Here is a 17,033-nt window from a genome sequence, read left to right as displayed (position 1 = left end):
AAGAAACAAAAGAATTTTAATTATGCCTCCCTTGGAAAAAATTCTGTGGACGCCCATGGCATTATCCCTTTTTTAATTAATTCAAACATCGTGTTCCAGCATAAATATTGGCTCGTTTATATCCGCCGTTTAACGTAGCGTATCGTTAACTTTCAGTCTCACGAAAGACAAGAAATTAACGATGCAGGAGATCGAAAATTCGTTTGGCAGCAACATCTGTCGATGCACCGGTTATCGTCCGATTCTGGAAGCGTTTAAAGGATACGCCAGTGATGCGCCTCCCTCATTGAAAAGGGGTATTCTCGATATCGAGGTAATCGGGAGGAAAAGTTCTGTTTCAATCGCCGAAACTTTGTTCCCTTCAGTTTCATTAATTTTATTCATCAGTTTCATTCGATCGTTATATGAAATTTTGAATTATATTTTATTCTTATAATATAATACTAACAAATTATTATTATTTTATTTATGAGATAATATTTTTTATGTATTTTTATTATATATTTTATTAATATTTTAATTATTTAAATATTTTTATATACGGATTATATAAGAGTGCAATAATATATATGTTTTGTAGGAAATTTACAACATTAAAACGTGCCCGAAGAACGGGCTGCCATGTACAAACGATTGCGCCGATAAACAATCAAACAACAATATAAAGTTTAATGTAAAGTTGGAAGATACGGAATTCCATAAAGTTTACTCGATCGAGGATCTTTTCGCGGTATTTAAAGAGAAACCAAAGGCCAAGTACATATTAAACGGCGGCAATACGGCGCACGGTAATTTTCAAGAGAAGTTCTCTCATTTATACAAAGTTTAACTATTTATATTATAATAACAGAAGAGTACGAAGCGTGTACGTTAGTCAGCTTTTTTTATAAATATGTGCATTAAATTGCAATGTGTACAAACATGGAGCTTGAAACATATTTAATGCACAAAAATTATCCCTTGAGACGGATTACCTTTAAATTACCTCAGATTACTTAAGATTATACTGAAAAAAATTTGTTAACTTTGTGACTAAACATTTCCACAAAATTACTATTTTGTTAATTGAACATATTATATAGTATTTAAGTCAAATATACGTTTGTTTGATTTAATATGTTGCATTTAATTTAAATATTTTTAATGTTCAATTAATAAAATAATATTTAGTTGAAAGAGAGTCAAGTTAACAAATTTTTTTCGCGTAAAAAATCCATACGCGAATAGACAGCCAATATACAAAGTGTTTCGCTTCTATCGCATTATTTTTTAAAAGTGAAATATTTTGTGTCATTTCTAAATACTCTTCCCTCGCCTAATATAATGATCTCTCCTCCGATATTAAAATTTATATTTCGAATCAATGTCAATAAACATTCAGTATAGTATCACCAATTAAATAAGACTTAATGCAACACATATCCAAGAATTCAAACCTTGTAGGTGTCTATCGCACGAGCAAGAACACCCTTCACATCGACATAAACGACATCCCGGAGCTGCGTCGCATCGAGAAGACCGATAAATCTTTAACCCTGGGCGGAGGTATATCGCTCACCGTGGCGATGGAGACCTTCCAGAAGTACTCGTCCGAGGCGGGCTTCAAGTACCTGCATCACCTGGCTCATCACATCGACCTGATCGCCAGCGTGCCGGTACGCAACATCGGCAGTATCGCCGGCAACCTGATGATCAAGCACGCGCACAACGAATTTCCGTCCGACCTGTTTTTAATGTTGGAGACCGCCGGTACCCAGATACATATTCTCAAGGGACCCGGAAGCAAGGAAAGCATGATGCTGCAAGAGTTCCTCAAGACCGACATGGAACACAAGATCATCTACAGCGTGGTACTTCCGGCACTGTCCGACGATTACGAGTATAGATCTTACAAGATCATGCCAAGGGCACAGAACGCTCACGCGCACATAAACGCTGGCTTCCTTTTCAAGCTCGGTGGAGACGGCAAGGTATAATCGTGTTTCCAATTATTTTGTCATTCGTCATGCCTTATCTATACCTAAGAATAATCCTACTTGTGTATTTATTCCAATGAGTCGTATAGATCGTAAACCATACGGAAGTTGGTTTTTAATCGTAGATCAAAAACCATACTAAAGTTGGTTTTTAATCGTAGATCAAAAACCATACTGAAGATGGTTTTCAATCGTAGATTAAAAACCATACTGAAGGTGGTTTTTAATCGTAGATCAAACCATACTGAAGTTGATTTTCAATCATAGATCAAAAACCATACTGAAGTTGGTTTTCAATCATATATCAAAAACCATACTAAAGTTGGTTTTCAATTGTAGATCAAAAACTATACGGAAGTTGGTTTTCAATCGTAAGTAAAAAACCATACGGAAGTTGGTTTTCAGTCGTACACCACAATCGACAAAAATTACGATTAAAAACGAACTTCAGTATGGTTTTTCATCGTTTATACTACTCGCTGGAATAAGTCACAAGTACAGGATTATCAATAGATATAGATAGGGTATTAGTCGTTAAAACGATGAGTTTACTCGAGATTTCGCTGTAGGTGCTGGAGAAACCCAACATTATCTTCGGTGGTATCAATGAGCACTTCCTGCACGCGAAGAACACGGAGGCGGTGTTGATGGGTAAATCGATCCTCAACGAAAGCGTGCTGAAAACCGCCCTGGACACCCTGCACAATGAACTGCAGCCTGACCACGTGTTACCGGATTATTCGCCGGAATTCCGCAAAACCCTCGCCGAAGGATTGTTCTACAAGTTTGTGCTGAGCATCAAACCGGAGAACGTGAATCGCAAACTTCGCAGCGGAGGCAGTATTTTGGAACGAGAGGTCTCTTCAGGTAGAATAATCAGCAAAATATATTTTTTTCTTCAAGTTTTATCTTCGCGTTCTCAATTAAAAATATTAATCAAGCAATTTTGACATTAAAAATGTATAGAAATATATACAGGGGGTCCCAAAACGTAAACCTGTTAATGGCAGATTCTTGGGATCATTTGGAAATGATTTTTCTTCAGTATGAAAATGTCGAGGGGGACCATCATGTGATCCCAAATGATCCCAGAAATCTGCTATTAATAAGTTTACAAATAATTCTGGAACACAGTCTATAAATCTACCGAACCGATCTCTCGAGAAAAAATTGCGCCACGAATTATCACACTGTAATTAGTAATTATTGAAAAATTAAAAAAACATCCAGGTACGCAGGACTACGACTCGGACAAGAGCACGTGGCCGGTGAACAAGCCGACGGTGAAGCTGGAGGCGATCCAGCAGACGTCGGGCGAGGCTCAGTATTGCAACGATCTGCCACCGTATCCCAGAGAAGTGTTCTGCGCCTTCGTCTCCACGGAAATCAGTAACGGCAAGATCAAAAGCATCGACGCGAGCAAGGCGCTGGCCCAGAAGGGAGTGGTGGCGTTCTTCACCGCCAAGGACGTGCCTGGCAAGAATCTGTTCACCTCAGCCGCCAGTCAGTTGATGATGCTGATGTTCGACGAAGTCCTGTTCGCCGAGGAGGACGTTCTCTACGCGGGTCAACCGGTCGGCGTGATCGCTGCCGAGACGCAAAACCTGGCGAACGAGGCTGCGAAGATGGTCGAGATCAAGTACAGCGAAGCCCTGCAGAGGAAGCCGGTGATAACCATCGAGGACGCGCTCGCAACGAAGGACGATAGCAGAATCATGCAAGGCGTGAACTCTCCGGCGAAGAAAAAAGGTACAAATTGCTATGGTTGAGGTGTAGATAAAATTTCGAGTTTAAAGATTTCAACGTTTCAGGCAACCTTTCGATATATTAAATTAATTGATAAATAGAATTTAAAGACCTATAATACATTATCGATATATAAGAAAATATCTTGAAATTTTGACAAAGTTTGAGAAAGGTTGATACAAAAATGTGGCGATTTCCGATTTGGGTTTTCGTTATTTCAGGAGAAAATACAAAGCACGTAATAAAGGGTGTCTTTAAGATGGGTACTCAATATCATTACACTATGGAGACTCAATCTTGCGTATGCGTTCCCGTGGAGGACGGCATGGATGTCTATCCAGCTTCACAATGGATAGATAACATTCAAGTAGCTATCGCGGATTGCCTTAATGTCAAGAATAATAGGTGAGTCATTAATCTCCCTACTACGAGGAGATAGTATATAGATACCATATTTCCCCATTAATCCTCGCAACAACATAATTTATGTCTTTATGCGAGCTGTATTTCCGAAAGCCTACATTATCACAAAATGAATTATATATTTTAATTATATAATAAATTAATATTGTAATATATCGCAATAATTTTGCTGCAGCCCTAAGTTTTTAATAAAAGTTATTGCGATATATTACAATTAAAGAACCAAAATTGCAATCAAAAGACATTATTGTCAATCTTTTTTCAATAAATTAATTAGTATTTAATTTATGAGATTAGTTTGGGAATAAAAAGTTTGCATTTTTAAATATTATAATAATAAATAAGTAATTTTAATTTTCGACAGTATCAATGTCAGCGTGAAACGAATCGGTGGTGCATATGGAGCAAAAATTTCGCGCAGTACACAAATCGCGTGTGCATGCGCTCTTGTATGTCACAAACTGAATCGTCCGGCCCGTTTCGTCATGACGATCGAGAGCAACATGCAATCGGTAGGCAAGAGAATTTCAACACGCAATGAATACGAGATCGGCGTCGATGATGAAGGAGTTATCCAGTATCTTGACTCGAAATTCTGGTGCAACAAAGGTTGCGTCTACAACGAGCCTCACTCTTGGGCCGTAGCGCATCACATAGCTAGGTACGTGTCAAAATTGTAGCGAATAATATAAGTAACATTATCCTCAAAAACAAAATTCAGTGTTTAAAAAATTAATTTTTTAAATAATTTTGTCAAACAGAAAAATGTGTCAAGAGAAAGGGAGAAATATATATTATGTAAAAATTAATTAAACCACTCATTAAATTTTATAATCAAAGTTACACACAAAAATTCAACGAGCGGTAAAAATAAGAAATTAATTGAAATAATATGGTAATATATTAATTTATAAATATTACATGAATATTTTTTAAATAAACAAAAAAGTTTAAAGAAAAAGAGAAAAATATAAAAATAAATTAAATTACTCACTAAATAATTAAAATTTCACATATAAAATCCAAATTACGAAGATATTAATTTATAAATATTATATATTTAAATAATATTAATACTAACTTAAAAATCGAAGAAAACGTGATAAAAAAATTAAAAAAATATTTCTTTATTATTATAAGACTAGAGATAGAGATTTCTCTAAAAAAAATATTTTTTTGTACAATTGAAAAATAGATTATTCGCTAAAAAATAAAAATATTTTAACAAAGTTTATCTACACTTTTTATATATTCACAATCGTTTGTCATTGCCGATTGTTAACAGTTGTTACGTGGCTGACTCTTGGACTCTAAACGGATACGAAGTAAAAACTGACATCACGCCAAACACGTACGCTCGAGCACCAGGTTCTACGGAAGGATTAGCCCTGACCGAACATATAATGGAGCACATCGCGAGGGTGACGAAGAAAGATCCACTGCAAGTCAGACTGGCGAATATGAACGCCGACGACAAGGCTTTGCTAGAAATAATGCTGCGCGACTTGTCAAAATCAGCTGATTACGAGATGCGAAAGCGAGCCGTCGACACATTCAACAACGAGAATCGTTGGAAGAAGAAGGGAATCGCTATAGTGCCGATGATGTATCCGTTCATGTTTTGGGGACAATTCAACGCCATGGTGTCGATTTGCGCGCGCGATGGAACCGTTTGCGTGACACACGGCGGAGTCGAATGCGGCCAGGGTATAAATACTAAGGTACAATATTGTCAGAAAAAATGTCCCAAAATCCCTATTATGTGTTATTTCATACTATATGACTCAGGTAGCAAACTGACTCATTAAACGTCAAAATGTCATAATTAATCTTAATTTTACACGTTACAAAAAGCATAAATTACCCAGCAAATAGCAAACTGACGTCAATAAACGTCAAAAATGATGTCATTTTGATGTTTAATGACATCAGTTTGCTATTTGCTGGATAATTTACGCTTTTTGCAGCGTGTAAAAATTAAGATTAATTATTAATTTTCCTAACAACCTACATATCCAAACGACGTTCATAGAACATCCTGTGGAATTTTTAATTATTTTCCTAACAGAACACATATCCGAAAAACGTTCAAAGAACATCCAGAAGACACCTGAACATCCTGTGGATGTCCTCTGAATATCTTTTGGATATGTGTGCTATTAGGATTGCCGTTATACCTATTTGTATAAAAAGACTTATCTTGTTCTCTCATTTAGGTTGCTCAAGTGGCAGCTTATACATTGGGGATCGACCTCAACTTAGTCACCGTCAAAGCAAGCAATAACATAGTAACGCCCAATAACTCGGTTACCGGAGGAAGTGTTACCAGCGAAAGCTGCGCATACGTAAGGAATTATCTAAACTTAGTTTAATCTTCAGTCGTTTCACGAAAAAATGACGCGATGCATGTAAAAAATACTATGTATTATTAATTGATTAATAATAATAATTGAACTCTATATACGGTGGATTTCAGTCCACGATTCAGGCTTGCAAGGAACTTTTAAAGAGACTCGAGCCGATCAAGAAAGACTTGAAAGACCCGAGCTGGAAGGAGCTCGTTTTTGCAGCTTATCTGAAGGATGTTGATTTATGCGCGCGATTTATGTAAGCATCACATTTTTAACGCAGTTTAATAAAATAGTTACATGATTTGATATTTTTCCAAAAATATGGTATCGCGCGATTAGTATCAATTATCCAAACTAAATTTAATCTTTCTTGTAATAATTGCTAACAAATAGTTTATATATATTTTTAATTACATTGTTAGATCAATGCAATCAATATTATCCGATTTAATTTCGAACATCAAGCGATGTTCAGTTTTATATAGAAAAAAGATGTGTCGTAATTTACGCTCATTTTGCTCCTCTTATTTATTTATTATTTAATCAATCGTGCACTTACCTTGACAGGTTCGCGCCTACACGCGACGACACGCTGAAGCCTTACAAGATTTACGGCATCACCATCGCCGAGGTTGAGATCGACCTGTTGACCGGCCAGCACATTGTCAAAAGGGTGGACTTAATGGAGGACGCTGGTATGAGTTTAAATCCGGAGATCGATGTCGGTCAGGTGGAGGGTGCTTTCGTGATGGGATTGGGATACTGGACTTCCGAGGAACTGGTGTACGATCCTAAAACAGGAGCATTGATAAATGACAGAACTTGGGTACGTAATCTTTATTGAGTGTTTCGGTAACGTTTCTAATATCTTCAAAAAACCGCGGTCTATCTTCCCGCAATTTCAACGAGAATCCTAAAGGGAAAGATTAAGTTGATCTCATCGAGTATTCTATTCTCGTTCTAGAACTATAAACCGCCAGGAGCGAAGGATATTCCCGTTGACTTCCGCGTGACCTTCGCCAGGAACACGAGCAATGGACTCGGTGTCCTCCGTTCAAAGGGTAAGATCAGAAACCGCTTGTTTAATCCTTTCGGATTTGCGTCGGATCTGCATTTATTATCAAAAACCAAGGATCTGGATAATTGAAGAATTTTTCGACAATTTTTTAAAGGAATTGTTAACTAGAAATTTTTTTGTACAGATGTCCTATAATAATTAAAAATTTAACTAGATAACATTGATCGGAATTATATAATAACTGCAAAAATTACACTGTTTGGCGGCTAAAAGTGAAAAAAAAAACGCAGATCCGAAAGGATTACAGATTGTCAATTAATCAAGAATATTCCTTTGTAGCGACCGGTGAGCCACCGCTTTGTATGAGTTGTGTAATTCCCATCGCGATCCGAAATGCATTGAACTCGGCCAGGGCGGATGCCGGAAATACGGATGTCTGGTATCAATTGGGTAAGTTCTTCTTAGCAAGCAGGGACTGTGTATACTCGTATACTCGATAATATACAGAGTGTCCCATAGGAAATTGCTGAAACTAATCAGCTATCACTTTTTAATGCATGCAGTTATTGAGAAAACAAAAATTGTGTTGGACAGAGGAAAGTCTGCAGTTTTTAATGGATATAAATAAAATGTTTGTATACCACTTAGCACTTTTTTCATTACTTTTTTTCAATTAGATAAACTGGTATACAAACATTTTATTTATAATATATCCCTTAAAAACTGTAGACTTTCCTCTTTTCAATACAATTTTTGTTTTCTCAATAACTGCATGCATTATAAAATGACAGCTGATTAGTTTTAGCAATTTCCTGTGGGACATCCTATACAGGGTGAATCGCCCACTTGGCTTTGAATGTACTATACTACAATCGTTGCAGATGTAGATTGTTTAAATCTTCATTGTACCTCTTCGCTTACATTAATAGAATTATTTCTTTTTAATCGTGTTATTACGTCTTGATTTGTTTTTTCTTATCTCTCTTTATAAAGCCTGATTTGATTGTTATTAAATTTCTTAATCGAGAAAAGAAATAGGTAACAGTTTGAAAGAAATAATCGATTGAACTTTTCCGACCCAATTAATTTCACTTTATTATTTCTTCCAAACTATTATATGCAACGATTACACGCTGATTTAATATTATTTGCGCCATTCAAAGCCATACAACGAATAATATAATAATTTTCGTATTTACAGCGAAAAGTAAAACAAAAAAGAAAAAAAAATATTCTAGATCATAGAATTAAGAGGGCGCGTAATTCAGCCTGTATATATAAATTCTTATAATGTATATTATTATATATTAATATATACTCGCGATTATATCTGTATCCGCTCTCGTAATTTTCGCAGATGGACCATTCACCAACGAACGTATACTTCTAAATAGTTTAACCAGCAAGGACAACATGGTGCTCTGAAAGGATGATTCGTTCGCGCGCGAATATTAATATTATATATATAATATATACATATAATATAAATATTATATATATATATATATATATATATATATATATATATATATATTTATATATAAATATATATAAATTTTTATATATATTAAAGCGGCGCTTAAAATAAATCCTATAGTTATTGTCGTTCGTCTCTCTAATATATCTCGTATTCTTTTTTTTCTAACCAGAATAAATTTAGACGCGATTTACAAGACAATACACACATTTTTTTAACATCCGCGGCATCTCGCCGATACAAGAGGTTTCAGGGTAACTATGGCGGCGCGATAGTGATAAATATGTATGTATATGTTTGTAATTAGATTAGATTTAGTCAACAGGCTTTTATAACACAACTAAGGCACACAACTTTTGTTTTATGGTAAATAATTTCAATAAATACTCTCTATTAAACGCCATTGATGTGCTACATAGTAAATATTACAACAACATATCTGCGGTGTATAATTTGTAATTAATGATAATACAATATAAAGTATATGTCGAAGAGAGAGAAATGATAATCGTATATATATATAAATAATATTTCTCAATATAAGTATATATATATATATATATTTATAACCTCTCTCAAGAGAATCTACAGCAACGATTACCGCATATATATACATACATACATACATACATATATATATATATATATATATGTGTGTGTGTGTATATGTACATGTATATATACGTAGACATCAAACGTTAAACACGTCGACATCGTTTGCATTATTTGCACTTGAGGGTGGATGAGAAGAAGGGCAGAGATTTAGAAAAAAAACGGAACGAAACGAGATTATGGCATATCGGAGGTTTGACATCGGCATCGAAATTACGCAATTAACGTATAATAAAATGTGCATCGAACCTGCGTTCGCCGCAAAATCCGGAGAAAAACATGGAATGTGTGCTTCCTTCCGCGGCACTACTCGCGCCATTCTCAAGACGTCCCGTTACGCTTGAAGTAATCGCTGGATGGCCGATGTTTCTCGATTAATCGATACTTGCTTTTTTCAATTCATCGATATTTTCAATCGATACTCGATTTTTTCACTCAGTATCGCCAAATTATTTTCTCTTATAATCTTATACATATATATAACATTACACTTTATACATACATTATTGACAGAATAGAAATGTCAGTTCTTCATTTTTATTTCTAGAATAGAAATGAAGGACTTTGAACTTATAATTGAATCTCAGATCCCTTGTGTCTTATGCAAAAGTCTGTGCTTTGGCCCTTTCCGTCTATAATAATACTGTATGTATAAAACGATTCATTAATTTTTTTTATTAATATAATCGATACTTTTATGATTTTTTCTGTTAATCGATTTATTTTTTAACATCGTCCATCCTTAATAATCGCTATTCATCCCTAACAGCACACATATCCCGAAGACGTTCAGAGAACATCCTGAAGATGTTCAATGTCCTCTGAATATCCTCTCAATATCTTTCGTATATGTTGTGCTATTAGGAATGTGTGTGTGTGTCGCGTTTCACACACGCGAGAGCAGAAGGTGAGAAAGGGAGAAACATGCCAAACTTAACTCAGGGCGCGCAGCCTTAATAATTAAAAATCCTTAGCGCGCGCGCGTAACAAATATACCGAACATTAAGCATAAATAGCGGAGGAAGTCGAAAGGATCGACGTGATCCTGAGGAGATAAAATTTCGATGTTGCGACATATCCCAGACAAACTGACATTTGACGTCATTAAACGTCAAACTGAAGTCATTAAACGTCAAAATGACGTAATTAAACGTCATTAAACGTTAAACTGACGTCATTAAACGTCAAAATGACATCATTTGACATTGCTACCTAGAATGTGTCTACAGGGAAATACATTTCCTTGTAGATACATAATAGAAATAGAGATCATGTTTTTCGCGATAATTAATACAGCGTCGAGATTCGAATCTCCCCGAGATTAGATCGATCCTTCCTCTCCGGATAAATAGTTCCGCGATGCACGAGCATGTATCCCTCGTCCTTGACATCCTGTACTCCGTCGTTTCTCGTCCCTCCTCCTGATAACGAATCCGTCACGAAGAGAGACGAGTAGACGGAATACGGATTCTTTTTAGATGAACACCAAACGCTCTCCTTAAACGAGCTCTTTTTTTTCTCTAATCGTCGCGAGCTACCTTAAACGCCGTGTACACTATAGAAAGTAGAGCGGTCCCTTTCGTTATTGTTTGAACGGAGGATAGTGATATATATTTATATTTCGCGCTTTTGTGTCTTTGTGATTTTCGCCGCCAAACATGTGGTCGAACGAGAAAGCAGGCGGCCGTGACGACTTCAAGTCGCGCGACTCGGACGAGACTCGGTGTCACATGATAAATTGCGAAAACTCTTTATTTTTCTACCACTTAGTCCATTTATTCGGACAATTACGGTATAATAAAAGAATCGATATTGTGTGCGACGCCCGAGCGCATGCGTTAAAGATAATAATCACAATGAGCAACGCAAGAGACACATTGATTGCATCTTTATACGAGCATTTCATTTTTTTTTTTTTTACCAGACCATATGTTCTCCGGATTCTACAACAAATACGAATTTAGAACTAGTTTTGTAAATTTGTCATTTTTTCCCTAAATATCTCTGTAATTAGAACCTAATTAAAGTTTAAAATGAATTGATAGCTCTAAGAAAAATCTCATTATTATATAATTTACATTTCTCTCTTCGAAAAAAATAATCTTTTTCAAATAGCTTCCTATTGACGTTGAATGAAACAGCCATGACCTTTCTTAATTTGATTTCTATTTCTCTACTTGAAAATGCGTGATTTCGAGACTTCCCGTATGAAATATATACATGCATATAATTGATTTAAAGAAATTAATAAAACTAATTTATACAAGATTTATGCTAATAAATTCATGCTAATTAAACTATCCATTCAATTTATTACAGTCCCGTCCAAACCGCGACTTTAGTCACCACTCGATTAATAATTTGCGTGTTTCGCAGCACACAGCCATATATATGTGTATATATATATATCATCTTTTTTGCACGCTATCTACGAATTTCTATGCATATGTATTCTTTCATTTCTTTTCGCCTATCATTACAGCAAAACACTATGCTGAATTGTATGTGTGTGTGTTTATATATCTTAAAGTAAATATATACGCCGCGAAAGATATTGTGTGATATTACGATTCTTTTTTCTTTCTTCCTCTCTTCATCTTTTCCCTCGACATTTGTACAACGAGAAGGCATTGTCGTCATTACGCGCTCACTCACATATACGATACAGAGATCGCTCTGCTCTGTGTGTAATTGAAATCGTTTAACGATGACACCCGGCGGGTCATCGTGCAAAACGCTGCCATTAATAATAATCAGCGTCAAGAATCAACGACAGTAGTACATCGCGCGATACATGCATACACACGCACATACACACACATTGCATAATATCATTATTATAATCGTAAATATTCCATTTTTGCTAAACGCATCGTACGTAATATGAATCAATCCCTACTTATAAATTACAAAATTGCAATCGAATGTTCAATAAAGATCTATACACACACAATTTTTTTTCTCTTCTACAGAATAATAAAAAGGAGAAGGAGAAGAAGAAAAAAGCAGAGACATATTAGATTACTTTTTTGTAACTTATACATCTTACATTATATAGAGCAAGATTTTGAATTTTGTATATTTATAAAATATAATATGACTCTCTTTCTCTCTCTTTCTCTCTTCCTCTCTCTCTCTCTCTCTCCTTAAAGAAATTTTCGACTTTTTTTTATGTTAATATATATATCGCGCGTGTACGCCTGGCGTTTGCACGTCTATGCTTGTCTCTCGAAATTTTAATTCTCACATTCTGAATTTAAATTATTTACTATCGCTCTATAGTTCATGATCATTCTTTTTCCTTCTCTTTCTCTCTCTTTCTATATATATATATATATATATATATATATATATATATATATATATATACTACAATGATACATATACAAGCATAGATAAGATTACGTTAAAACTAAATAACAGTAATTTCTCCCTGGAAACTTCGAGCTCTTTCTTTCTCTTTCTCCGAGGAGAAGATGAGAAGCGCGACAAGCCGTCCTTGGAGCAACAAGAAGACATCTCTATTAGATCGTGATGAAAAAAATGTTAGAGACACGATACGGCGTCGATTTTTCATTTTCTATCTTTCCTGTACTCTCTCTCGTTCCTGGACTGTTATCGATAGAATTTTTATTAGCTCGTCGGATCGGTCGGCTGTTTTATTTTCTTGATAAATATATAAGATCCTTTCTATAAATACTAACAATATACAGTATATGTATCCTTACACGGCCGAGAGGCTTTACATTAATTATGCGGACCGGTAAGGAGTTGCGACAAGAATATCTTACTAGTTTACAGCGAGAGAGATAGAATACAGTTGGATTATCTCGTTACACCTTCCTATGATACGATAATCATATATACGTAATATTGTCCTGTTACGCTCGGCGGCGCCGGTAGCTTTAGGCACGAATGTGTCGATCCCGAACGAGAATAAAAAATAAAGAGCAGAATGATCGAAAGCTGTACAACGAGGAGAAGACACTCGGATAATGTCAATCTGTGATTTAATTCGATTACGCGAACGATTCGTCGGATAAACGAAGAAAATCGTGTGTTCCATATCATAGGCAAAAAACGTTGGATTAGATTTACTTAATTATATATATGACATCAGCATGCATTAATTGACTAAAGTCAGAACGCATGTGCAATGCTAATTGTACTGATTATTTATATGTTAGAGATTTCTCTTCCTAGTATACATATCTATATATATATAATTTCTTTCCTCTGTCTGTCTACCTGATTGCGATTTACTTCTACATTTATGGATCAATTTTCGTGGAACTGGTACCAAAATTTTCCTAATTTTCCGGGGAGTAATCTTACGTGGCTTTTGTTTGTTTCGTTCTATTTTTTTAATAACAAGAAGTACTCAATTCTGTCTCTTTAAAATTAAATTAAAAAAGAAATGAGAAAAGAAACGAAAACAAAACATAACATCCATCCTTGTAACATTATAGAAATATTTTGGTACCAATTTTATGAAAATGAATCCACAGATCCACAGCAATCAAACAGAGAAAATTATAAATAAATGAAGAAAGTTATATACAGGCTTTAAGGCCTGCGCTTTGTGCAGCCAAAACGCTAGTATTCTAAATATGTACGTTGAATAGAATCGCACGAATTTTTCTTCACTTATCCGATAAACAATATCTCTCGGTAACAATATTAATAATTTTAATTATGTCGATACATTACGTATATTATTTGACTGTATTAACTTGATAATAAATTCGATATTGGACAATTCTAAAGCTACCGGCGCTATCTTTGAAGAACTCGCGCGATCTCTGTGATTGAAGCTCGACTCGAAGCTCTACCCCGATTTACAGCCTAACTAACAAACTAATGCAAACTGTCCCCGCGGCAGCCGTAATAATTATTTACGCTCTCGGAGAAGATCCTATATACGTTCATATTATATTATACAAAAGATACGCTCGCGAGAAGAGTGAGAACGCGCTCAGAACCTGATCAATCACGCGAACCAACGGAAGAGTACATCGACAAACGAAGAAAAGCGAGTTGATATCAAGTTCCATATTGATACAAACATGATACAAGCCTGACAATATATCTGCATTCGCTTCGCATCCGCTAGTAAAACGAATTTTATTTTAAATTAAGCTTTATCTAAACTTCGCGCGAACCAAAATTTTGCAGTAATATATACGCTCTTTTCGAGACCACTCGGAGAAAATTTTCCTATTCCTATATAAATATATATAATATATATGTATATATATATATATATATATACATATTTATGCTTATCGAGATATATACGTACGCGCGCTAATGAAAATTAAAAAGTATTGAGACGAGGAGTACATGAGAAGAATCAACACATCAAGTGTTAGCCCTAAAAAGAGTACTAATAACGGTAGGAAATACTCAGAAACGTGCCGGCTTAGTTTCTCAATAGTCGATCGATTCCGCTAATATCGATTAACATTAATCAACTGAATCCTCCATTACGATTTATATTATTATAGCAAGAGTATTATGATCTGGAAAGAAATGGGCGATCAGTCAAGTTAATCGACGTCGGAAGAATCGGTCTAGTGTCAGTTCTCGATGCAAAATAATAAGTGATAATAGAAAGAGACTGAAGGAAAACAAATTATAGGCGATACTCTAGGAAATGAGGTGAATATTCGCGACCGATAAGACCAAGCATTAGCCTGTGATGTACATCTGTGTGTGTAAGGTGTATTATGTGTAAGTATGAGAGAGAGGCCTCAACGAAAATCGAGCAGACTTTCATCGACTAGTACTGCGTACATTGCGTTTAAATATCGTCAAATTTTTGTCTCTTTCTGCTACAGTCTATTCATTCGTTCGAGCGAGCAATCGCGGATAAATAATCGATATCGATTAAATACAATATACACGCTACATTGATAGATTTTTTTCATTTTCTCAGTTACGACGACATTTACATTTAATTAATTTGACGAGAATCGCGAGTACGTGTATGTGTGTGCGTATGTGTATGTGTATATGTGTGTGTCGACAAAATCCCAAAACGAAACAGGATATTGACTGCGTCGATGGTACCACGTACATCCACGTTGTTGTATTTCGTAATTACTTTGTATGAGCGTCGTAGCCTTAACTCGTTTTAACATACTTCGTTAACTATCTAATTAAGATATCCTCGAACAGTATACGGATAAAGAACATTTAATGAGTCCACCTATTCGTTTCATGTACATATATAAATACATATATATGTATATGATAATTATCGTATATCTTTTATCGTATTTAATATTTAATACTTCTCTCGACAGAGAAAAAAGAATATGCCTCGAAACTCTCTATCTCTCTCTCTTTCTGCTTCGCACCGTCTCGAAACAACATATCCATACACAATCGCAGAGTTACTCCGCGATAATTATATTATATTATATTACAACGAGGATATGTGCCCGATGTGTGCGAATCTCTATTTCGATTTTTTTTCTGCATTCCGCTTAACCGGTTTTAAACATTAATGCGAACATTGGTATACGTGCAATCGTCAGCTACGTGTGTATAGAATCTAACGCGATTACGTTTAGAACCATGACGAACCACCGGAGAGTGTTCTACCTCTCTCTCTCTTTCTCTCTTTACCGATTTATTATATATCTGCGCTCTCTTAAATTCAAATTCACGCATCATCAGTTACACACAACAATCTCCCATCCCTTTCCCAAATGTAAAAATTAATCGTACCTAAATATCGCTATGTAATTATCGGAAATTCTTCATCGAACTTAGAAAATGCATCCTTCGATAATAATAGGCTTGCTCGACTTGTATCAACGAAGAAAAACTGCCTTGCGCTCACTTATCACGGCGCAATACTATCACAGTTCATCCTCATCAGGAAGATATTCGCCGCACGTGTTCGTGTCATTCTAAACGCAACTCGCGTCCGAACAACTAATTCGTCTAAGCTACACAGTTTATGCCCGGCTACGGATTTACAAGGCGGACAAAAAAACGCCTCTATATACTCTCTAATGCGTAGACTCCCGCAAACATTTGTCGAGGATTTAAAGAATTCAAAGATTCGATCGCTCTTCGATTTGCCTCTTCAAGATGGGAGACAGATAATCGCTTAAACGACGTATTTTTTACACCACTTATTACAATGTTCGCGAGAACTACGCATCATATTGGAGTAATGCGTGCCGCATTATGCTTTGCTCGGCGAGCAAATATTACAAGGAAGTATATGATACAATTTGCCGATCGTATTTCACAGTAAGACGATTCGGTGAGATGACAATCAATGATTGAAAGATCGCGATCGGGCCATGCCTAACGGAAATAAGCGAGACACATCTTTGTTTCCTTCCTCTTTCTAGGCATATTACACGGTATTTACAAAACTCCGCTCCGTCTTCTTAATTCCATTTGAAATC

At 35.6% G+C, this 17,033-nt stretch overlaps 2 protein-coding genes across 14 annotated transcripts in view; one reads left to right on the top strand and one right to left on the bottom strand.

The window, feature by feature from the left end:
* LOC114941528 (xanthine dehydrogenase/oxidase) overlaps window positions 1-9,394 on the top strand; it is a 21,146-nt gene extending 11,752 nt beyond the window's left edge. The window contains exons 6-19 of the mRNA XM_029316577.2: window positions 157-313; window positions 581-788; window positions 1,444-1,970; window positions 2,546-2,843; window positions 3,207-3,725; window positions 3,944-4,127; window positions 4,510-4,806; window positions 5,431-5,866; window positions 6,362-6,490; window positions 6,622-6,752; window positions 7,064-7,322; window positions 7,461-7,557; window positions 7,854-7,964; window positions 8,872-9,394. Coding sequence (XP_029172410.2) covers window positions 157-313; window positions 581-788; window positions 1,444-1,970; window positions 2,546-2,843; window positions 3,207-3,725; window positions 3,944-4,127; window positions 4,510-4,806; window positions 5,431-5,866; window positions 6,362-6,490; window positions 6,622-6,752; window positions 7,064-7,322; window positions 7,461-7,557; window positions 7,854-7,964; window positions 8,872-8,939 — 3,421 coding nt within the window. The 3' untranslated portion in view covers window positions 8,940-9,394. The remainder of the gene's footprint in view (window positions 1-156; window positions 314-580; window positions 789-1,443; window positions 1,971-2,545; window positions 2,844-3,206; window positions 3,726-3,943; window positions 4,128-4,509; window positions 4,807-5,430; window positions 5,867-6,361; window positions 6,491-6,621; window positions 6,753-7,063; window positions 7,323-7,460; window positions 7,558-7,853; window positions 7,965-8,871) is intronic.
* lap (phosphatidylinositol-binding clathrin assembly protein lap) overlaps window positions 9,165-17,033 on the bottom strand; it is a 43,496-nt gene continuing 35,627 nt past the window's right edge. For all 13 annotated transcript variants that reach the window (XM_029315390.2, XM_029316167.2, XM_029315940.2 and 10 more), the window contains one exon: window positions 9,165-17,033. The gene's annotated coding sequence lies outside the window, so the exon portion shown is untranslated.

Source organism: Nylanderia fulva, unplaced genomic scaffold (assembly GCF_048542155.1).
Source record: "Nylanderia fulva isolate GAGA-0341 unplaced genomic scaffold, ASM4854215v1 Scaffold3, whole genome shotgun sequence".
Taxonomy (NCBI): Eukaryota; Metazoa; Arthropoda; class Insecta; order Hymenoptera; family Formicidae; genus Nylanderia; species Nylanderia fulva.
The sequence above is the reverse complement of the archived record's forward strand: the minus strand, read 5'-3'. Positions and strand labels throughout refer to the sequence as shown.